Source organism: Jaculus jaculus, chromosome 2 (assembly GCF_020740685.1).
Source record: "Jaculus jaculus isolate mJacJac1 chromosome 2, mJacJac1.mat.Y.cur, whole genome shotgun sequence".
Taxonomy (NCBI): domain Eukaryota; kingdom Metazoa; phylum Chordata; class Mammalia; order Rodentia; family Dipodidae; genus Jaculus; species Jaculus jaculus.
The window spans coordinates 23,986,168-24,009,955 of NC_059103.1; the positions used below are offsets into that span (position 1 = coordinate 23,986,168).

The following is a 23,788-nucleotide window of genomic DNA, read 5'->3' on the forward strand; positions in this document are numbered from 1 at the left end:
CTCCAGCCCTGATATATTTTTTTATTATGGAAAAACACATATGACATAAAAGGTAACCATTTTGACCACGTCTAAGTGTCCTGCTCAGTGGCACCAAGTGCATTCACATTGCTGTATAGTCATTGCCAACACCCACCTATAGGACTTTTGTCATTTCAAATTGAAACTATTCCATTAAATGATAACCCTTGGGGTTGGGCTGATGGTTCAGTTGGCATTGTAGCCAGCTTCATGTTGCTGGTAGAAAACACCCACCAAAGAGCAACTTGTGGGAGGAAAGGGTTTATTTTGGCTTACAGACTCAAGGAGAAGCTCCATGATGGCAGGGGAAAATGATGGTATGAGCAGAGAGTGGACATCCCTGGCCAATATCAGGTGGACAACAGCAGGAGAATGTGCCAAGCACTGGCAAGGGGAAGCTGGCTATATGACCCATAAGCCTTTCCCCCCAAACATATCACCTCTAGGAAGCTCCAATTCCCAAACTGCCATCAGCTGGGGACCCAGCATTCCAAATACATAAGTATGTGGACACCTGAATCAAAGCACCAGAGGTGGTAAGGTGATTTTTGTGCAAGTCTGAGGACCTGAGTTCAGATGCCCAGCCCCCGCCGTGCCAGGCAGGAGTGACTCCTCCCCTGTAATCTCAGTATCATGGAGGCAGAGAACTCTAGGTCAAGCTGGACAGCCAGACGAGCTCAATCAGTGAGCTCTGGGTTCAAGTGAAAGAACATTGCTCAATAAATTAGGTGGAAGCTGGGTGTGGTGGTACACGCCTTTAATCCTAGCACTTGGGAGGCAGAGGTAAAAGGGTCACCATGAGTTTGAGGCCACCCTGAGACCTAAATTCCAGATCAGCCAGGACTCGAGCAAAACTCTACCTAAAAAACAAAAAGAGAAAAAAAGAAAGAAAGAAAGAAAGAAAGAAAGAAAGAAAGAAAGAAAGAAAAGAAAGTCAATAAATTAGATGGGAGAATGACCGAGGAAGTCACTCTATGTCCAACCTTTGGTGTCCAACTTCTGGTCTCCATATGCATGTGCATTAGTACATACATGTGTCACCTACACACAAGCACATACAAACATGTATAACACATGCCCATATGTATTTGAAAACAACAACAATTAAAAAGAACTTTCGTAGGAATCTAGATTTTTTTTTTTCTGGACATGGTCGTGTATGCCTGTAATCCCAACATTATAGAGGTTGTGGCAGGAGAATTTGGAGTTCCAAGGCTGGCTCCAGCTACAGAGCAATTTGGAGGCCAGCCTGGGCTAGATGAGACCTGACTCAACACGACAACAATAATAAGTAGCTCAATCTTGACAACAACACGAAGGATAAATGAAGAGCTCAAAACGCAGGAAGCTGAAGTGACCTGCCTAGGATCATAGAATGCCAAACTCCACTCTTCCCTACTCGGCAGTTCCTTCGGTGGTAGGAGGGGAATTAGCTTCTGTTGGGGTAAGAGGGATAGGAGTTGCCCTTGGGCCCTGGCCTCCTACAGTGACATCTACTTCCCATTTCCAACACTCCATGTTCACTCAGGAAGCCTGACAACTTGTGCTATGATAACCTGGAAGTTTGAGTCACAGCTACCAGAGAAAAGTGCATTGCCTTTTCAAAGTGAACTCTGCAGTGTGAACTGTGGAAACACCCCGCACTTTTAGATGCACCTAGCATGGATTCAGCGTGGCTGGAGTTTGTGGATACCACATCAGCGGGCACCTGCAGAATCACACAGTGACCCTGAGACTACAGAGTGAATTCCAGGTCAGCCTGAGCTACAGTGAGACTCTACCATGGAAAACAGAACAAAACAAAAAGGAAATGACTAAATAAGGAGAGAGAATGACTCTTCTCTGATGGAAAGAAATTTCTCCTATGATAACCCAAGCCAAACAGGTGAAAAACAAAAAAACAAATCAAGATCAGCCAGATGTTTGCTTTAGAAAACTTAAAATGTAACCATATGTTTCCAGAATATTTCCATTCGTGGAAAAGTGAGCTGTGAAGGTATTTTTATGAAACGCATGATTAAGTAACCAACAATAGGGCCGGAGCCGGTACATTCTTTCCTCATGATGCGGGGCTGTGAGTTACTGCTTTCCACACCATCAGGTGCTTTGGTCTTAGCTCCCCACATCTTTGAGGAATGATGCATGGTTTTCTTCCCATATGGCACTTCAATAGGGTTGGGCATACTTTTTTTTTTTTTTTTTTTTTGAGGTAGGGTTTTGCTCTAAACCAGGTTGACCTGGATTTCACTATGTAGTCTCAGGCTGGCCTCCATCTCGTGGTGATCCTCCGACCTCTGCTGCCCAAGTCCTGGGATTAAAGGTACGTGCCACCACACCAGGCAGAGAGAGAGAATTTGAATGGGCGTGACAGGGTCTCTAGCCATTGCAAATGATTTCCAGATGCATTTAGATTGGTTCTGTTCTTATATTGTCTCAGGTGAGGCAAGAATTCCAGACATGTGTGCCACCTTGTGCATCTGGCTTACATGGGTCCTAGGGAATCGAACCTGGGTCCTTTGGTTTGTAGGCAAATGTCTTAACTACTAAACCATCTCTCCAGCAGCCTGGGTTGGGTGTATCTTGTTTTCATTTGTTTGTTTTTCAATGTAGGGTTTCACTGTAGCCCAGGCTGACCTGAAATTCACTATGTAGTCTCAGGGTGGCCTCGAACTTACGGCAGTTCTCTTACCTTTGCCTCCTGAGTGCTGGGATTAATGGTGTGCACCAACATGCCTGGCTCTAGCCCTGGTTTTTAAAGATTTATTTTTATTTATTTATTAGAGACAAAGAGAGGGTATAGGGAGAGAGAGAGAGAGACAGAGAGAGAGAGTGAGAATGGGCACTCCAGGGCCTCTAGCTACTGCAAACGAACTCCAGACGCATGCGCCACCATGGGTATCTGGCTTATGTGGGACCTGGCGAATAGAACCTGGGTCCTTTGGCTGCACAGGCATGCACCTTAACTGCTAAGCCATCTCTCCAGCCTTATCCCTGGTTTTTTCGTTTTTTTCCTTTTCTTATTATTTTTTTTTTTCGAGGTAGGGTCTCACTCTGGCTCAGGCTGACCTGGAATTCACTATGTAGTCTCAGGGTGGCCTCGAACTCTTGGCGATCCTCCTACCTCTGCCTCCCAAGTGCTGGGATTAAAGGCATGCACCACCACACCCGGCTCCCTTTTCTTTCTTTTTTTTTCTCGAGGTAGGGTTTCACTCTAGCTCAGGCTGACCTGGAACTTACTATGTAGTCTCAGGGTGGCCTCGAACTCATGGTGATCTTCCTATCTCTGCCTCCTAAGTGATGGGATTAAAGGCATGCACCACCACGCCCAGCCCCTGATTTTTTCTTTTCAAAGTAGGGTCTCATTCTAGTCCAGGATGACCTGAAATTCACTATGTAGTCTCAGGCTGGCCTCGAACTCACAGCGATCATCCTACCTCTGCCACCTGAGTGCTGGGGTTAAAGGCGCGTGCCACCATACCTGGCTTTAACCCCGATTTTTTTTTTTTTTTTTTTTTTTGAGAGTGACAGACACAGAGAGAAACACAGATGGAGGGAGAGAGAGAGAATGGGCGCGCCAGGGCTTCCAGCCTCTGCTAACGAACTCCAGACGCGTGTGCCCCCTTGTGCATCTGGCTAACGTGGGACCTGGGGAACCTAGCCTCGAACCGGGGTCCTTAGGCTTCACAGGCAAGCGCTTAACCGCTAAGCCATCTCTCCAGCCCTAACCCCGATTTTTAATCATATTGAACAAGGTAGAAAACCCAGAGCCAATAGTTTGCAAACCTGGCCCTATACATAGCTATAACATCCCAAATGGCAAAATACTAATTTGAAAAAACAAAAACAAAAACGAGAAGTGTTCTACTTCTTAGCCATGAGATCCTATTTCAAAGTGCACCAGGGAGGCTATTTACCTGTATCCCAATAGACAGGCATCGGTTTTTCTTGAAGTCCTTCTTCCTGTCTTCAGTGGTGACAGTGGCTATGGTGGTGGTGGTGGTGACAGCGGCAGTATTATTGGCCATGTGTTGACTTGCGGGGCCGTGGATCTGGGCATTTGCGGCCTCGATGGCAGCCGTGAGAGCTTTCATACTGTCCAGACTTTCCGTGGAGTTGCTGAGGCCAGACTGGCTGATAATGTCTCCCCGCTGGCCCTGTCCGTCCATGTAGGCATCCTGCGCAGACTCTGTGCTGCTCTGGGCTGTGATAGAAATGAAAGGTTTCGTGGTAGTTCTGGGTGGGACTGGAGGTGGTGTCTTCTTATATGTTGTAATGCAAGATGACACTGGAAGACAGTGAAAACAAAGACACTGTGATTCCTGCGTGGGCCTTAGTTCCGGATATCGTCAGTGACAGCCATTGGAAATCAAGACATACAAAAAACACTCTAAGACATTGAACATGAAAACAAGTCCGTGGACGGATTAAGTGAGGTCTCTGTTAGGGGGTGGGAGAGAGGTGGTATTACCTGGGCCACCTCTGGGGGTGACACACCCACAAAAGCGAAAGAAAAAGATTGGGAAAACATCAACCCTGCTGAAATGGAAAATTCTGGGATGGGAATTGTGACTCAACACAAACTAGACACGGCTGGCCAACTGCAGAGCTCTCTGCGGGCAGTGATGGTTTGGACACACCGGGATACAGCCAGACGCGTGGATCCGCATCTGCATCACAGGCAGGTACTCGCTGGAAGAAAGGGAGGCACGGAGGATGTGAGCATGCGCAATCCGATCCTCACAGGAAACGGGAGGTACGGGAGGCACAGCTGGGTGCCACAGGTGTGGATGTTCAGTTTCTCTTCCCAATACTCCCCTTTATCCCTTCCTGTCTTTTTCCTTTACTACTTGTCCTTCTTTTCCTGGCCCCCTCTCCTCTCTCCCCGTCCCATTACAATCCAACTCCTCTCCTGGAGAACCCTTACACACTGCTTCTCGGCTTTCCACTTGCACGCCTTTAATCCCAGCACTCAGGGAGGCAGAGGTAGGAGGATCACCATGAGTTTGAGACCACCCTGAGACTACATAGTCAATTCCAGATCAGCCTGGGCTAGAATGCAATCCTACCTCTAAACCCCCCCCCAAAAAAAAAGAGAGAGAGAGAGAGAGAGAGAGAGAGAGAGAGAGAGACACTAAACCAGGCTTGGTGGCACATGCCTTTAACCCCAGCAGTTGAGCATTTGGGAGGCAGAGGATTACCATGAGTTCAAGGTCACCCTGAGACTACACAGTGAATCCCAGGATTCCAGGTCAGCCTGGACTAGAGGAACACCCTATCTCGAAAAAACAAAAACAAGAGTAACAGGACCTGGGAGATGGCTCAGTGACGAAAAGTGTTTGCTGGCCTGGGTTCAATTGCTCAACACCCAGATAAAGCCAGATTTTAAAAAAATAGCACAAGCATCTAGCAATCAGTTGTGGTAAGTGATAAGGAACCCTGGTGCAAACACACACACACACACACACACACACACGTGAAAATAAATAATTTAAGATAAAAGATAGGGCTGGAGAGATGGCTTAGCAGTTAAGCGCTTGCCTGTGAAGCCTAAGGACCCCGGTTCGAGGCTTGATTCCCCAGGACCCATTTAGCCAGATGCACGAGGGGGTGCACGCATCTGGAGTTCATTTGCAGTGGTTGGAGGCCCTGGCGCGCCCATTCTCTCTCTCTCTCTATCTGCCTATTTCTCTTTCTATCACTTTCAAATAAATAAATAAATAAAAATTTAAAAAAAAGATAGCAATAGTAATGTTTCCTGCCCCTCCCGCCAGGATTGTCTGCGAATTAACTGAAGGAAGAAATCATGCATATGTCTGGAAAGATGTTTGCACATTAAATAAACGTGGCCAGCTATCAATTTCCTGAAGTGTGATTGATAAAAATTCACTGTATGAACCTTCCAACTAAGCTTATCCCCTGAAACATACGTCTATAACACTTGCTTTTTTTTTGTTTGTTTTGTTTCATTTTTCTTTCCTGAGGTAGGGTCTCACTCTAGTTCAGGCTGACCTGGAATTCACTATGTACTCTCAGGGTGGCCTTGAACTCACAGCAATCCTCCTACCTCTGTCTCCCAAGTGCTGGGAGATTAAAGGCATGAGCCACCATGCCTGCCTCATCTACAACATCTTAACAAAGCAAAAAAAATTATATATATATAATTATATATATATATATATATACATATATATATACATATATGTACATACATATATATGTATATGTATATGCATGCACGCGGGCTGGGATTAGGGGAGATGGCTTAGCATTTAAAGGTGTTTGCTTGCAAAGCCTGCAGGCCCAGGTTTGATTCCCAGTATCCTTGTAAAGCCAGATGCACAAAGTGGCGCATGCATCTGCAATTCCATTTGCAGGGTCAAGAGGCCCTGGTAAAACAGGCATGGTGGCACACATCTTTAATCCCAGCACTTGGGAGGCAGAGGTTGGAGGATTGTTGTGAGTTCCAGGCCACCCTGAGACAACACAGTGAATTCCAGGTCAGCCTGGGCTAGAGTGAGAACCTACCTCAAAAAAAAAAAAAAGAAAAGAAAAGAAAGAAAGACATGAGGCCCTAATGTGCCCATATTCTCTCTCTCTCTCTCATTCTCCCTTAAATAAATGAACAAATAAAAATAAATTAAAAATAATTTTTTAAAAAAACGCAGTCCAACTTTTTCATTTTTAAAATTTCTTCTGCTAAGGTTCCTGAGAGAGGTTAGACCTTGGAGGAAGATCCCAGGGCTTGCTCAGCCTCAGGTTCATCCTACTGGCCCAGAAAGGCCCTGGCTGGATCACGTCCAGGCAGAAGGGATTGGCAAGTTGGATCACTCCATTGAGTTGCATGTGCCTTAATGCTGTACAGCAACCTTTCTGGTTGCTACTTTCTGGTTTCCAGAAAGAGCTAAAGGGCGGCAGCTGAGCTTGGGAGAACACTGTCTTAGTTACTTATCTGAAGACCCCAAGTGGGTGGAAAGGTGGGAGTCATAATTAGGATAGAAACACTCTACTTAAATCAAATGAAACGAGACCATTACATTATGTCTCAGTCAAGTCTTTACAATGTGAGCCCATTATTTCGCTTAAGATCGATTCTCAGGACATTCAACTCACTCTGTTCCAAAGAAACTGAATGACACATTCTAACATGAAAGGCCCAATCTTTGGGATGATTTATGTGTGTATTACTTGTTGGCTGTCTTTGGTTTCTTCTTTCTATGTGGATAAACTGAGTGATGAGCCAAGAAAAGAAAAACTTATTTTATTTTCTGTAACATACAGAAAGACCCTTGACATGAGATTATCATGGGAGTGGATGGTTAGGTCCCATTATTATTATTATTATTATTATTGTTTTTTCGAGGTAGGGTCTCTCTCTAGCTCAGGCTGACTTGGAATTCAATATGTAGTCTCAGGCTGGCCTTGAACTCACTCCTACCTATGTCTCCAGAGTTCTGGGATTAAAGACATGTGCCACAATGCCCGGCTAGGTCCCTTTATTTATTAGCGAGTGACTTGATTTGGAGACCTCTGCCTCCTGCATGGCCCACCCACTTCCCAGAGCAACAAGCAGTTTTCTTAGTGTCAGGTTGGTTAAGGACAATGTTGGGGACATGGCTTCTTCAATACACTGGCTCAGTCCCCAACAGTGAGAGACGGTGAGAATTTGAGATTCTCCCACTTCTGGCCAGAGCACTGGATGGTAAGAGGACAGGACCCTCTGCCATGGAGTGATGGAGGACCTTTGCTATGAGGTTTTACCATCCAGAGAAGGTAGGCAGGATTCTGTTGGAGCCAGACTCGAAGAAGCACCATCTAGTCACCAAACAAATGGAATTCAAATCTACAAGGTGGCTTTTTTTTTGGGGGGGGGGGATGAAGGGTTCTGGGGAGTAAACCCACAGGGCCTTACTCATGGTAGGCACACATTCGACCACTAAGCTTTACATTTCAGGGGACAGGAAAGTACTCCAAATCAAGCTACCACTCCTGTCCCTTCTTCACTCCCCAGTTCTTTTGCACTCCAAGCCTGTTCTAGAAAATCATACAACTAACCTTTCTCTCCCCACATCACTCTTTCCTAGCTCTGCAGGTTAGGCCCTAAGCTCTTTCCTCTCATATAATGATGTCTTTTTTAAAATGTATTTTGAGAGAGATAGAAAGAGGCAGAGACAGAGAAATATATATGGAGAGAGAGAGGGAGGGAGGGAGAGAGAGAGAGAGAGAGAGGGAGAGGGAGAGGGAGAGGGAGAGGGAGAGGGAGAGGGAGAGGGAGAGGGAGAGAGAGAGAGAGAGAGAGAGGGAGAGAATGGGCAGGCAGGGTCTTTTCCGCCACTGTAAATGAACTCCAGATGCGTGTGCCCCCTTGTGTGCATGTGTGACATTGTGCACTTGCATCACTATGTCTGGCTCTGTGGGACCTGGAGATTCAAACACGAATCCTTAGACTTCGCAGGCAAACACCTTAACTGCTAAGCCATCTCTCTAGCCCATGTGTATTTTTTTTTAACACTACCCTGAACTAGCCTACTCCTATTGCTATCTCCCAGCTGGTATGACAAGATGCGACATCCATCCTATGCTTTTCTCATCATGATGAAGTTTCCCTTAAAACTGTAAGCTGAGGGCTGGAGAGATGGCTTAGTGGCTAAGTTGCTTGCCTATGAAGCCCAAGGACCCAGGTTCAATTCCCCAGTACTCACATAAGCCAGATGCGCAATGTGGCATGTGTGACCCATTTTATCTTTCTCTATTTGCCTCTTTCTCTCAAATAAATAAATAAATAAAAATTGTAAGCTGACTTAAGTCTTTTCCACCAGTCAGCTCTTCTTGTTGGGTGTTTTCCCTAGCAAGGAGAAGGTAACTGCTATATCATTGTTTTCCTTTACCCTGATATGTTTATTTGTTAATTTCAAATAAAATCAATTTGTTTCTTTTTCTGGGTCCTGGTACCCTGCCCAACGAAAACCTGTCTGGAAGGACTCCTGTCCACTTAGGAGACAATGGCAGGTTCCAGTGATGTCACCTTCATTTAGTTGACACCACAGAGGTTGGTTTTCACATTTAGATTGAAAACTTAAATAGATGCTGGGCCATGTTGGTGCACATTTTTAAGCCTAGCATTCGGGAGGCAGAAGTAGGAGAATCACTGTGAGTTCGAGACCACCCTGAGATTACATAGTAAATTTCAGGTCAGTCTGGGCTAGAGTGAGACCCTACCTCAAAAAACCAAACAACAACAAAATAAATTAGATAGCAGATTAGCCAAGCGTGAGGGACACCTGCCTGTAATCCCAGCACTTGGGAGGCAGAGTCAGGAAGATTAGGATTTTAAGGCTAGCCTCAGCCACATGGTGAGATAGTGAGGTCAAGACCAACCTGAGATACATTAGATCTTATAAGGGTTTGAATATAAAATATTCCCCCATAGATTCATGTGTTTTGGATACTCGGTCTCTAGGCCGGTGGCAATTTGGAAGACTTGTGGTGCATTTGGAGGTGGAGCCTTGCTGGAGAAAGTAATCAAAAAATCTCAGGGCCAGATGCGGTGGCACATGCCTTTAATCCCAGCACTTGGGAGGCAGAGGTAGGAGGATCGTCATGAGCTCGAGGCCACCCTGAGACTACATAGTGAATTCCAGGCCAGCCTGGGCTAGTGAGACCTTACCTTGAAAAATCAAAAAAAAAAAAAAAAAAAAAAAATCTCTTTTGGATCTAAATATATTATTTTAAGGGATTTTGTTATTGTTGTTGTTTGTTTGGTGCTAGAGTTTGAACCCAGGTCTTCAATCATGCCAACTAAGCAAGAGTAACCATGCTACCAAAGAGGCACAGCAAACTACTTTTTTTTTTTTTTTTCCTAGACTGCTGTTAAGCCAGAAGTGACTCACTCAGCCTGCAGAAGTAAAGTGTTTGTTGGGAGTAGTGTCAGGTGGTCTCATTGAATTGGCTTGAAGATCACCAAAGGAGAAAGAGCTGCCTCAACCTACTGTCTTGTTTCTGCTGGGGACTGAGTTCTCTCCTGATTTGGCCTAGCTAAAGAGAAATTGTTAGCAAACTCTCAAAAGGAAAGGGCTTTATTAAAAAGATAAAGATATGTATATATATATTTAAATCTAGGGCCAGGGGCTGGAGGGATGGCTTAGCAGTTAAGGTGCTGGTCTGCAAAGCCAAAGCATCCCCATTCAATTCTCCAGGACCCACATAAGTCAGATGCACAAGGGGGCACATGTGTCTGGAATTCGTTTGCAGTGGTTGGAGGCCCTGGCATGCCCGTTCTCTCCCTATCTCTTTCTCTCTCTCTATCAAATAAATAAATAAAATACATTTTTAAAAAATCGAGAGCTGGAGCAATGGCTTAGCAGTTAAGGCGCTTGCCTACAAAGCCTAGGAACCCAGGTTCGATTCCCCAGTACCCACATTAAGCCAGATGCACAAGATGGCACATGCATCTGGAGTTTGTCTGCAGCGGCTAGAGGTCCTGGAATGCACATTCTCTCTACCTACCTCTCCCTTTCTCTCTCAAACAAATAAAATATTTTTAGAAATCTAATGTAGTTGTCAGTGAAGTTTTGTAACTGACTTTTATCAGCTTGCTAAGGTTGATGGTGTATACCTCTTCCTACCTCTACACGCAGCTTAAAGTTGACCTTGGTGTGAGTGGTTAGGGGAGGAATACTGGTAAGTGCTATAAATGAGCAAGTGTACCTTTGGAGAGTCCGTTTCTGGACACTTTCAGCATATCTCTGTATAGAATGGTCCCATTCAGATTGTTGTCTGCAGAATGAAGCAGTTGCAAACCACTATATGTGATACTGCGCATGCTGTTATGAAAATTGAGAGAGAACTTTAAGAAACATTTTAAGGGGCTGGGGAGGTGGCCCAGCAATTAAAGGCACTTGCTTGTAAAGTCTGATTGCCTGGGTTTGATTCCCCAGTAACCACGTAAAGCTAGGTGTGTAAAGTGCCGTGCATGTGTCTGGAGTTCTGTTTGCAGTGGCAAGAGGTTCTGGTATGCTCTTTCTTTCTCTGCTTGCAAATAAATATGTATTTAGAAAAGAAATATTTAGACAGATAGCTTAGCAGTTAAGGAGCTTGTCTGCAAAGCCAAAGGACCCAAGTTTGATTCATCAGGACCCACGTAAGACAGATGTACAGGGTGGCACATGCTTGTGCAGTTTGTTAGCAGTGGCTGGAAGCCCTGGCATGCCCATTCTTTCTGTCTTTCTCTTCTCCCGCCCCCCCCCCCCGTCTCACTCAAATAAATAAATACGAAAAAAAGAAACATTTAAAACAATATTTGTTGTGGGTGTATGTGCACATGCACATGCATGCCAGGGCCTCTTGCTACAAACAAATACCAGACACTTGAACTACTTTTTGGGTCTGGCTTTTGTTGGTGGCTTGGGAATTGAACCTGGGCAGCAGGCCTTGCAAGAAAGTGCCTTTAACCACTGAGCAACTTTCCCTGCCCGAAAATGATATAGTTCAGGATTTGTCTAGGATGTGTAAGGCCCCAGGCTCATTTTCATCACCATGAAAACAAACAAAAAACCCTTTTATAGCAATCTTCTATAGTATTTTGTCTGCTGAATCTAATCAAAAAGAAAGCAGTGGACTTATTCTCTGCATGCTTTGGTTCTTTACATTTCCTTTTTTGAGTTGCAGATTTTTATTGCTTCTGAGAAAACCATCAGTCTGTAATATATCAAACATACACAATACGGGTCCCTTGCCACAGGTAATCCTGCAAATCCTGAGACCTCAGCAGAGGAGGTCAAGTGAGAACATTTCCCAGAGGTAACTGGAAGCTATGGGCTCTTTGGGGAAGCACACTGATTTGAAGCGGCCAAAAGGTAAAAAAGAAAAAGAAAGTGCTGGAAAGATGGCTCAGTGGTTAACAGTACTTATTTACAAGGCCTGCTGACCCTGGGTTTGATTACCAAGCCACCCACATAAACTGAATACAAAAAAGTGGCACAAGCTTTTGGTGTTTGTTTGCAGTGGCAAGAGGCCCTGGTGCACCCCCCCATCACCTATGTATGCACACACACACACACACACACACACACACACACACACATAAACACATAAAAATTAAAAGGACCCAGGCATGGGTGGCACACACCTTTGATGCCAGTAGAGTGAGACAGAGGTAGCAGGATAACTGTGAGCCTCGGACTACAGAGTGATTAGGTCATCCTAAATTACAGAGAGATGCTACATGTAAAATCGAACAAGAAAACAAACAAAAAAGAAATGCATACTGAGGACCTAAAGAGACAATACAGAAGCAGAATAGGAATTTGAATATCGGGTAAGGAACCTATCTCTGAAGAGATTGCATGAAAGTCTGGTGAATACCTTTAACCCCAGCCCTTGGGGAAGCAGTGGTAGAAGGATCTCCAAGAGTTCAAGGCTACCCTCTATATAGTGAATTCCAGGTCAGTTGGGACTAGAGTGAGACCCTACCTTGAAAAATCAAACTGAACCAAACCAAACAAGACAAAGATTTTGAATAGAAGTGTGGTGTCCAGGACAATGGAAGGATCTTAGTGTTATATTGTATCCTGTTCATCTCCCCAGTGTTGGGGATGGAAGCCAGGGACTTATATATGCTAGGCAAATGCACGATCATTGAGCCATATCCCAGGCCTGAGCAGCTGTCTTTAATAGGAAATTGTACTTGCTTTGAAAGGAGATAAACTGTGTTTCATGTGGAATGGTTTAAGTGGAGGGTGTGATCACTAATGGGCGGATAAACTGGCTGGGTTTTGAATCATCTGGGAGACTGGAGAGGCACAGCATGTCTTGTAGAGAGGAGCAGCCATGGGAAAGGCCCACTGTGAGTATGGACCTGGGGCTACGTTAACTAAGAAGGAAAGCCAACGGAAGATTGGCATTCCCTTTCCCTGTTTCCTGGCTCCCCACGAGCTGGAAGGTGGAGCTCCCCCATGCTCTTCCCACCATGATGGACTGATACCTCTGTTGCAGATACATAGGACAAACACCCAATCAGAAGCAGCTGTCGGGAGGAAAGGGTTTACTTCAGATTTACAAAAGCTGGCTCACTTCCATAGAGCCACAGAAGACAGACACAACCAAACAGCCAGCAAGCACCACCAGCCAGAGCTTCAACTCTGAACACACTTTAGGGCTGGACTCCAGACGGAGGTATGGTGGGGCCAGCAGTGACGCCTCCTCCACTAGGCTGCTGGAGACTTAAATAGGAAACTTAACCTTAAACAAAAAAAATCCCAAGATGCCGGGCATGGCGGCTCACGCCTTTAATCCCAGCACTTGGGAGGTAGAGGTAGGAGGATCGCCATGAGTTCAAGGCCACCCTGAGATGACAGAGTGAATTCCAGGTCAGCCTGGACCAGAGTGAGACCCTACCTCAAAAAAGAAAAATCCCCAAGGATATGGGGTACATACATCACATTCAAACCACCACAGCCTCTAAAACTATAAGCTGGAAACAACTCCTTCCTCCCTTAAATTTTTTGTTTGTTTTGTTTTGTCAGGGATTTTTGTCACAATTAGCAAAAATTGACTAACACAGGACTTGGGAAATGGCTCAGCAGTTACAGGTGCTCGTCGGCAAAGCCTGGCAGCCTGGGTACAGTTCCCTATTCCCCACGTAAAACCAGACACAAAAAGTGGTGCATTGCTTCTGGAATTCAGTTGCAGTGGCAAGAGTCCCTGATGTGACCATATTCTATCTTTCTTTCTCTGTCTTGCATATAAATAAAATTTAAAAAAAAATAGGTGACTAATGTAGGGGGAATGCTTTGTTTGGAAGTGAAGGAAGGCAGAAGGCTTTTTCACTGACTTGTCAGGCAGTTGCCTAGAACCCCGCATGGGCTTGATGGGCAGAAGTCTCCAAGGGAAGTGGTAAGAGCTTGGAGACGTGAACAGTAATACTTCAGGGCTGGGAGGGTACCTCAGTAGTAAAGCTCAAGGCCCTCACTTGGACAGTCACAGTAAACAAAACTGTAGTCCTCACTTAGTGTGAGGACTTGGTCATGTGTTCTCAGTCCCCAGAGCTGTGGAAGCACAAATCAGTTCATTATGGGATTGGGAAATTACAGAAACTATACCAATGTCTAAGAGATGGGTGAACTTGGTGACAAGATTTAATTTTTTAAATTTATTTTATTTAGTTGAGAGAGGCAGATGGAGAAAGAAGCACAGAGAGAGAGAGAGAGAGAGGGAGAGAATAGGCACACCAGGGCCTCTAGCCATTGCAAATGAACTCCAGATGCATGTGCCACCTTGTGCATCTGGTTTATGTGGGAACTGGGGAATCAAACCTCAAACTGGGATCCTTAGGCTTCACAGGCAAGTGCTTAACCACTAAATCATCTCTCCAGCCCAAGATTTTTTATTTTTATTTTTTTCCAAATGGAGTCCTCAGCTCTTGAGAGGCAGAGGTAGGAGGATTTCATGAGTTTAGAGCCAGTCTGAGACTACATAGTGAAGCCTAGGTAATTTTGGGCTCGAGTGATACTCTACCTTGAAAAAACACATGGAGTCCTCACAGCTTTATGAATGAGTGAGAACTAGAAAAGCATGTGAGAATAGAGTGCTATTACACTGAGGTGGATAGGAAGTCAGCAAGGTTGGCGAATGCCTTCATTTAATCTCAGCACTCAAGAGGCTGAGGTAGGAGGGCTGTCATGAGTTTGCGACCAGCCTGGAGTTACACAGTGAGTTTCAGGACAGCCTGGGCTACAGTTAGACCCTACCTTGAAAGAGACCAAAAAAAAAAAAAAAAAAAAAAAAAAAAAACACAAAAACACCAAAAAACCAAAAACCAAGATGTAAATAGGGACTGAGGAAATAGCTCAGTAGATAAGAACTTGTGGCAGCTCAAACTGGAAAACCTTCATTCAATCCCCAGACCCTACATTAAAAGCTGTGGTGGGCTCCTGTACTCCCAGCATGCTGACCCTGATAGTGAGATGGCGAGCAGACACAAGAATTTTCTGGAAGGTAGTGGCAAGTGTAGCAAAGAAAAGCAGCAGAACAAGAAATCCTTCAAATGATATGGAAAAGCAAGGATTGAGTTAAAAGTTGCCCTGTGACACCCGCACTCTCGCCATGCATGCATGCATCCACCCTCATGCACATACACAAACATGCATGCACAAACACAAATAAATAAAATATTAAAGTGGGAGACTTCTGGTTAAGATGGCAGTGTAGGAACCATACCAAATCAGCCTAGGGGAGAAAAATTTTAAAAAAAAAAACAGTAAAATACATTCTTGTACTACAAGGTGAAAGTGTATAAGAAATTACAAACCACAGAAGAGAAGGAGGAGCGATCCAGAGCATCTAGAAACTGCAGAAGCAGTCAGAGCAGCTCCAGCAGCGCCACCACCAGATCTGTGCTGCTAGGCTTGGCCTGAGCCACAGCAAAAGCCAGGTGAGATTTTCCACTCACACCAACCTCCTCGCAAACTCAAGAGATGTGAAGGGGAGGATGGCAGGGGCCAGCAGACTGGCTCGCAGGAGTGGACCAGCAGGAGAACTTCAGCCACCATTCATAGCACCCCCCGCCCCCCACCAGCAGTGCAAGCCCCAGAGGCCTGGGAAGGGAGCTCACCTACACAGCACCCAGCACAGGCGGTCAGAGCACCCACTGACTCCAGCCTACCTGAGCCCACAGCCCAGCAAAGAGGGACCCAAGCAGGCACATAACTGAGACCAAAGCCATCCCAAAAAGTAACTGGGATTACACCAGGTCAATACAAATAAATCTGGTATATAGGCTTGCATCAGAAGTGCTAATTGCACCATCCATGCCAGGGTAAATTATATGTTAAATCTGATGGGTGGTCAGATTTGCCCTTCTTAAATAAGCTATATTTTTGGCTTGTCATATGTTGCTTCCTGATTTATAGTGTCTTTGTCTCCTCTTCTGTTGTTCATTGGGGCAGGGTCTCACTCGGCCACAAGCTGACCTTGGAACCCTCAACAGACCAGAAATCTCAGCCTCCTCAATCACAGAATTAAGGGTGTAGGGCAACACACATCCTTAGGGTGACTTTGTTAGAGGATCTGTTTGTCATAATGCCTACTCTTACATAAATACTCTGTGCTGGTTTTCATTGAATGTGTATATTGTTTAGTGAAATTTTAGAATTTGCCTGTATTTTGTTCCACCCAGCCTACTAGATTATGCTCACAGCAGGCAAACCCAACACCTAGGGTTACTGTTGTGGTTATTCTAAGACTCTTAAGAGTCACACCTAGCAACTTAAACTCCTGTCTTAAAGATCTATAACATCAGATGGATTGATACATCTAATAATACTGTAGATAATTCGAAAACCCAAGCATTAAATTACTCCAAGATGCAAAAACCTCTATATTGTAATAGAAGAACACAAAAATCAAGACAATATAAATCCACCAAAAATTATAAATTTATCAGAAATTACCTCCAATGAGATTGATTTATGCCTAAGAAAGATTTCAAAAGAATAATTATAGATATGCTCAAAGAAATCAAAGAGGACACAGGAAACCAATTTAATGAAATAAGGAGGTCAATATAAGACATGAGTAAGACAATAGAAATAATAAAGAAATCATTCAGAAATACTAGCAATGAAAAAAACAGTAAGTCAAATAAAAAAACTCTGCAGAAAATCTCACCAGTAGAATGGATGAATGAGAGATCATAATATATAAACTAGAAGACCAGATGAAAGATCTAATACAGTCCAACAAAGATAAAGACAAACTAATAGTAAGGTATGAATGGGAATTTTAAGATATTTGGGACACCATGAAAAGATCAAACATAAGAATTCAGGGTATAGTAGGAGAAGAATTTCGCTCCAAAGGCATAGTAGGTGTTTTCTTTTTTCTTCTTTTTCAGTTGGAATCCTTTTAATATTTAAATATAAAAAGTAAGCACTGACTTTATTTTTTAACACACAAACGCCAAAATTTTCAGAGGAAATGAGCTCCTGTTCTGTCCACAGCCCCATCACCCCATCTTCTGGCTGAAACTGCAGCCAACCTGTCTCGCCCCAACATACACAAGGATTCCTAGTGGCTGTTTTAGTGGCTGTTTTGCTCTACAGCTGTGATGTATTTTGTCAGTTTCATTTTGTGTGCATGTCCCTCTCTTAGCCTGTGGAGCTAAGTAGAGAATTCTCAAAAGAAGAAATACAGATGGCATATAAACATCTGAAAAAATGTTCTACATCCCTAGCTATCAGGGAAATTCAGATTTAAACTATGTTGAGATTCCATCTCACTCCTGTCCCACTGGCTGCCATCATGAAAACAAAAGAGCATAATGCTGAGGAGGATGCAGAAAAAGGGGAACCCTTCTACACTGTTGGTGGGAAAGCAATCTGGTCCAGCCATTGTGGAAATCAGTGTGGAGGTTCCTCAGACAGCTAAAAATAGATTTGCCATATGACTCAGCTATAGCACTCCTAGGCATATATCCTAAGGCCTCGTCTCACTACCTTAGAGATACTTGCTCAACCATGTTTATTGCCACTCTATTCACAATAGCTAGGAAATGGAACCAGCCTAGATGTCCCTCAAGTGATGAGCAGATATTGAAGATGTGGCACATTTATACAATGGAGTTCTACTCAGCAGTAAAAAAAAATGAAGTTATGAAATTTGCAGGAATATGGATCTGGAAAGGAATATATTCAGTGAGGTAATCCAGGCCCAAAAAGCCAAATGTCACATGTTCTCTCTCATATGTGGATCCTAGCTACATATGTTTGAACTTCTATGTGATAGGAATAAAACTCAGTAGCAGAGGCCAGTAGGCTCGAAAGGGGATATCAAGGGGATAGAAAGGAAGGGAGGGGGGACTTAATAGCATGGTATTGTATATATATAAGTAGAAGAACAGATTAATGGGGGTGAAAAGGCCTAAGTGAGGTCAGGGGAAGAGATTGTATAAAGGAAAGGTGGAGGGAGGGTGTTGCAGTCGGGTTCGCATTGCTGGTAGAAATCACCCAACCAAGAGCAGCTTGTGGGAAAAAGAGGTTTATTTTTGGCATATAGGCTCTAGGGGAAGCGCCATGATGGCAGGGGAAAATGATGGCATGAGCAGAGGGTGGACATCACCCCCTGGCCAACATAAGGTGGATAATAGCAACTGGAGAATGTGCCAAACTGGCATGGAGAAACTGGCTATAACACCCATAAGCCCACCCCCAACAATATACTCCCTCCAGAAGGCATTAATTTCCAAATATCCATTAGCTGGGAACCTAGCACTTAGAACACCTAAGTTTACGGGGCACACCTGATTCAAACCACCACACAGGGCTAATCAAAATCTAAGAGGATATAAAATAAGCCACATGGAAACCTACTCTTTCAGACAATGGAACACTCAGAAGCCATAGATTCTTACTAGAAAATTTGCAGTGCCAGGGATGGGATACCTTGCAATGAGTTGCTGGCCAGGGAAGTCCCTGACACCCCCAAAACATTATAGGCCATTGACAAGGCTCTTGGTTTCCCACCAGGAATAGATGGTAAGACTCTATTGCTGAAGACTCCAAATACTTGGGCTGCAAGGTCACTGAGAAATCCTGCTGGAGCAGAAGTGAAATTCTCCTCCATGTGGACCAACAGAAAGAAAGCTGAATAAAGCTACACTGCATCCAGTTCAATGGGGGAGAGAGAAATTACCAGTGGAGATACTCAACAATGGACACTGCAAGCCTTAAATTTGGCCAGCCAGGGCAAATGAGCCAACAGGTGCAATAGTGGCATGTCTTTTATGGGGAAAACTAACCACTCTCTAGTTGGACTGGAGGCCCGCTCCATGGGATTGCATACATCCCTGATACTTAAAACCTAGAGCAGACCTAGTCATGATCCCTGGGACGCAACGTCTGCTGGTGTCTGGCTAAATGTACATACTGTGTTCACCAAGCTGCCCAATAAGCACTTCTCTTAATGTTCATACTCATATATTAATGCTACTCTTACTTTTGTCTAGAGAAGCTTCTCTTTTCAGATGGCAGTGACCTTGGGATGACTCAGAAGGCACCATAGGGCTGAGAAGAAGTGACAGAGGAGTGCTCAGCACTGAAATATCTCTATCACACCTTCCAAGACTCTGGGTCCGTTGAGGAAGAGGTGGTGGAAAGAATGTAAGAGTCAAGGAAGAGTAGGACTCCTTACAACGTGTTCCTGTAGACACAAAATGGCCTGGATATCCATGACCTCACAGTGCTTGATACTATCTACACAAGACCATTGTAATAGGAGGAAAAGATCATGACATCAAAATAAAAGAGAGAGTGATTGAGAGGAATAAGGGGTATGTTGGAGAATGGAGTTGCAAAGGGGAAAGTGGGGGGAGGGAATTACCATGGGTTATTGTCTATAATTATGGAAGTTGTCAATAAAAAATAAATTGAGTTAAAAAATTATATTCAAGTGATGTGAATAGTGGAAAAAGAAAGCCAAATGAGGAGGTCAGGGAGGAAATCACCAACTACACTGTTTGCTAGGAATGCTGAACGTTCCAGTGCCCCAGAGAAGCATCTGGAACTGAGGAGGACAGAACTGCCAATCGGGACATTGCCCTTGCTGTTCCTATGCAGGGAGCTCCTGTGCTATTGTTGGCCATAAGTTTAAACAACATGTTGTTCACAGTGATGTATGAACACAGGCAGGGCATCCCATCAATTGTGAGGCAAAATGTGGTCTGGTGTTGTTCTTTCAGTGAGGAAAAATAAATCACAAACCCAGGTGACAGAAAAGATACTGAGTTGGTGGGTAGGGGGCGGCGGCTGAGCAGTTGAAGTTGCTTGCATGCAAAGCCTGCCAGCCTGGGTTCAATTCTTCAGCACTCACATAAAGCCAGATGCAAAAAGCGGCACATGTGTGCTGTTTGTTTGCCGTGGCAACAGACCTTGGTGTGCTCATATACAGACACCACACACACGCACATGTGCGCGCGCTCAAAATAAATAATTGATAACATGCTTAGTTGAAGAATAAATCAAAGTTTTTGGCATGACATTAGGCCTTCCTAATTTCCAGAGAGCAACAGTGGAAGTAAGACCTGGCCTTATGTATGAGGAAGTTCCTAGTATCCCCCTCTGGTTGATGGAAACATTAAGGCTCAGAGCAGGTAACAGATGCACTCTTGTCATGTAGCTACTGAGAGGCAGTTAGCTGGGCATGGTGACAAATGCATTTAATACCAGCTCCTGGGAGGCAGAGGTAGGAGGATTGCTGTGAGTTCCCGGCCAGCTTGAGACTACATAGTGAATTGTGAATTCCAGGTCAGGCTAGGCTAGAGGGAGAACCTACCTCAAATAAATACATAAATAAACAAAAATAAATAAATAAGTGAATAAAAGGCAGAGTTAAAGAATTCAGGCTGGGCGTGGTGGCGCACCCCTTTAATCCCAATACTCGGAAGGGAGAGGTAGGAGAATCACCACGTGAGATCGAGGCTACCCTGACACTGCATAGTGAATTCCGGGTCAGCCTGGGCAAGAGTGAAACCCTACCTTGAAAAATGAAAAGGAAAAAAAAACTTCAGGACTCCACAGCCCACCTCTTCATTTGTCTAAAGCACCTAAACTCTTCTCCCTAGTACACCTCCACCGCGCTGACTGTCTGGGGACTGACTCTCTTCCAGCTCCCAGCCATGCCGTTCCATTTTACATGTCCACTGCATATGGTGTCTTCAGCAGTAGGGTCTTACCACTAACCTTTGGTGGGTCATCAAGTACTCTGACAGAAACCTGTCTGTCTTTTAGGAAACCTTGTAGGACTCTCTAATCAAAAGCTCATTGTGGATGACAGCCCCATGCTGGTATTGGGAGTTACAGGTCAGTGCCCATGAAGAAAATGACGAAAAAGATAACTAATATACAAGAGAGAGAAAGGGAGAGGGAGAGGGAGAGGGAGGGAGGGAAGATGTAGAAGGTTAAGGCTAGCCTTGATCCTACCCTCTCCAGTGTCTTGTGGTTCAGGTGTTCCCTGTAAGGGCCTGGTGAAGGTTCAGCCATTTGGTCTGCCTTTTAGGAAGTAGAATTTTATGGTACCATTGCCGTTTGGGTCTAGATTTGTGTTTCCCACCCCTTCAATGTCCTCCCCTCCTTCCCCATCTACTCAACATCTTGTCCAGCTCAGCCTAATGCTGTCAGATGTCAGAGACATGCTTGCACACACAGCTCTCTGCACCCTGCAGGAACTCACCAGAGGTTTAGTGAATGAAAAACTGAAGTGGTCAACAAGAGGTGCAAGAGCTGGGACCAGTGCAGCCAGGTGACATGGCTGTGCCTATGAGCCTATAGCCCCAGCTACTCAGGGGGCTGAGGGAGACTTGAACTCAGGGTACCAGAGAGAGAGAGACTATGCATCAAAAATCAATCAACAGGCCGTGTGGTAGCACACACCTTTAATCCCAGTACTTGGGAAGCAGAGGTAGGAGAATCACTGTGAGTTTGAGGCTACACTCAGACTACATAGTGAATTCCAGGTCAGCCTGGGCTAGGGCGAAACCCTACCTCGAACAACCCCCCCCCCAAAAAAATCAATCAATAAATAGATTTTTTTTAAAAAGATTAGAGCTGGTGAGGTAGCCCAGTGGTGGACTGCTTGGGTCATGTGCAAGGCCTGTATTCAATTCTCAGTACCACATCCATACACAAAAACAAATAAAGTAAATTAATACATCTTAATTTTTTACTTTTGGAGAGATGGCTTAGTGATTGGAGTGTTTGCATGTGAAGCCTAAGGACCTAGGTTCAAGTCTCTAGTACCCACGTAAAGCCATATGCACAGTTGGCACAAGCATCCGGAGTTTGTTTGCATTGGCTGGAGCCCCTGGTGTGCCCATTTTCTCTCTCTCTAATAAATTATATACATATATATATATGTATATAATTTTTAAAAATTAATCTATTTATTTGACAGAGAAAGAGAGAGAGAGGGAGAGGGAGAGGGAGAGTGGGAGGGAGAATGGGTGCACCAGGGCCACCATCCACTACAAAGGAACTCCAAATGTATGCACCCCCTTGTGCATCTGGCTAAGTAGGTCCTGGAGAACTGAACCTGTGTCCTTTGGCTTTGCAGGCAAACACCTTAACCACTAAGCCATCCCTCCAGCCCCCAAATAAAATATTTTTTATTTTATTTTTAAAATAAAAATGAAGGGAGAGAATGGGCATGCCAGGACCCCCAGCCACTGCAAATGAAATCTAGATGCATGGGCTACTTTGTGCATCTGGCTCATGTGGGTCCTGGGGAATAGAACCTGGGTCCTTTGGCTTGGCAGGCAAGCTCCTTAACTGCTAAGCCTTCTCTCCAGCCCACATTTATTTATTTATTTTTAAACAAACTGGAGTGGTTGCACACGCCTTTAATCCCAGCACTTGGGAGACTGAGGTAGGAGGATTGCTGGGGGTTCAAGGCCAGCCTGAGACTAATTTCAGGTCAGCCTGGTCTAGAGCAAAACCCTACCTCGGAACACAACAGTAAAAAGATTAGAAAAAATTAAAAAATAAAAATGTTCAGCCAGAGCTGGGCATGGTGGTGCACGCCTTTAATCCCAGCACTTGTGAGGTAGAGGTGGGTGGATTGCTATGAATTTGAGGCTACCCTGAGATTACATAGTGCATTCCAGGTCAGCCTGGGCTAGAGAGAGAGACCCTACCTCAAAAAAACAAACAAAACAGTTGGGGCTGGAGAGATGGCTCACCAGTTAAGGTGCTTTCCAATGACTCAGGTTCGATTCCCCAGTACCCACATAAAGCCAGATACATAGTGGCGCATGTATCTGGAGTTCATTTGCAGCAGATGGAGGCCCTGGATCACCCATTTGGTCTCTGTGTCTGTCTCCTCTCTCCCTGCAAATAAATAAATGCATTTATTTTTAAAAGACTAAATTTAAAAAAAAGGGGGGGGGGGGCTGGAGAGTTAGTTGGCTTAATGGTGAAGGCATTTGCCTGTGAAGCCTAAGGATCCAGGTTTAATTCCACAGCACCCACATAAACCAGATGCAAAAGGTGACCCATGAATCTGTAGTTCCTTTGCAGTGACTAGAGGCTCTGGTGTGCCTATTCCTCTCTCTCTAATAAGTAAAACAAAATAAACTTAAAAAAAAAAAAAAGCCGGGCATGGTGTGCACACCTTTAATCCCAGCACTGGCAGAAGCAGAGGCAGGAGGATCACCGTGAGTTCGAGGCCACCCTGAGAGTACATAGTGAATTCTAGGCCAGCCTGAGCTAGAGCAAGACTCTACCTCAAAAAATCAAAACTCAAATCAAATCAAACTGTTGAAGAGAGAAACCCAAGCCGAGACAAAGTCCATATGGAAAAGTAACTACTTTGTTTCAAAAATATTTACAGCTTCCCATTTCCAGGCCACCCAAAGTGTTGTGTGTGGTCATTGGCGAGAGGCATGGATGCCAGGCTGTGCCCGCCCAGGTGGGGTGTAACCCCTTCCATAGCCAAGCCCATGGCTGTGAGGCAGAGCGCATCCCACAGTACGCTCTCCTGGTTGGTTTTGGATCCGGGGGAAGTGACTGTGTGAGAATGATCTCCACTAAAGCCAGCCTCCATGGTAACCACACAGTCCCAGTCACTGTAGAAAAGCGGCATGCGGGTGTGAGCGCGCAGGGGAGGAGGGAGTGGGAGGAGAGACCAACAGGGCAATAACTCTTACAGTCATCTGTTCGCCTCGCCAGTTGGTGGTTACTAGGATTCCAGACACTTCCTAATGCCAGACAAATGCCCCAAGCCT

At 44.8% G+C, this 23,788-nt stretch overlaps 1 protein-coding gene across 6 annotated transcripts in view; it reads right to left on the bottom strand.

Moving 5' to 3' along the window:
- Positions 1-23,788, bottom strand: part of Dlgap1 (DLG associated protein 1) — a 961,152-nt gene that overhangs the window by 86,958 nt on the left and 850,406 nt on the right. For 4 of the 6 annotated variants that reach the window (XM_045142954.1, XM_012949695.2, XM_004662661.2 and 1 more), the window contains one exon: positions 3,936-4,306. In XM_045142954.1, coding sequence (XP_044998889.1) covers positions 3,936-4,306 — 371 coding nt within the window. The remainder of the gene's footprint in view (positions 1-3,935; positions 4,307-23,788) is intronic. The other 2 variants (XM_045142953.1, XM_045142955.1) reach the window with 1 other exon arrangement.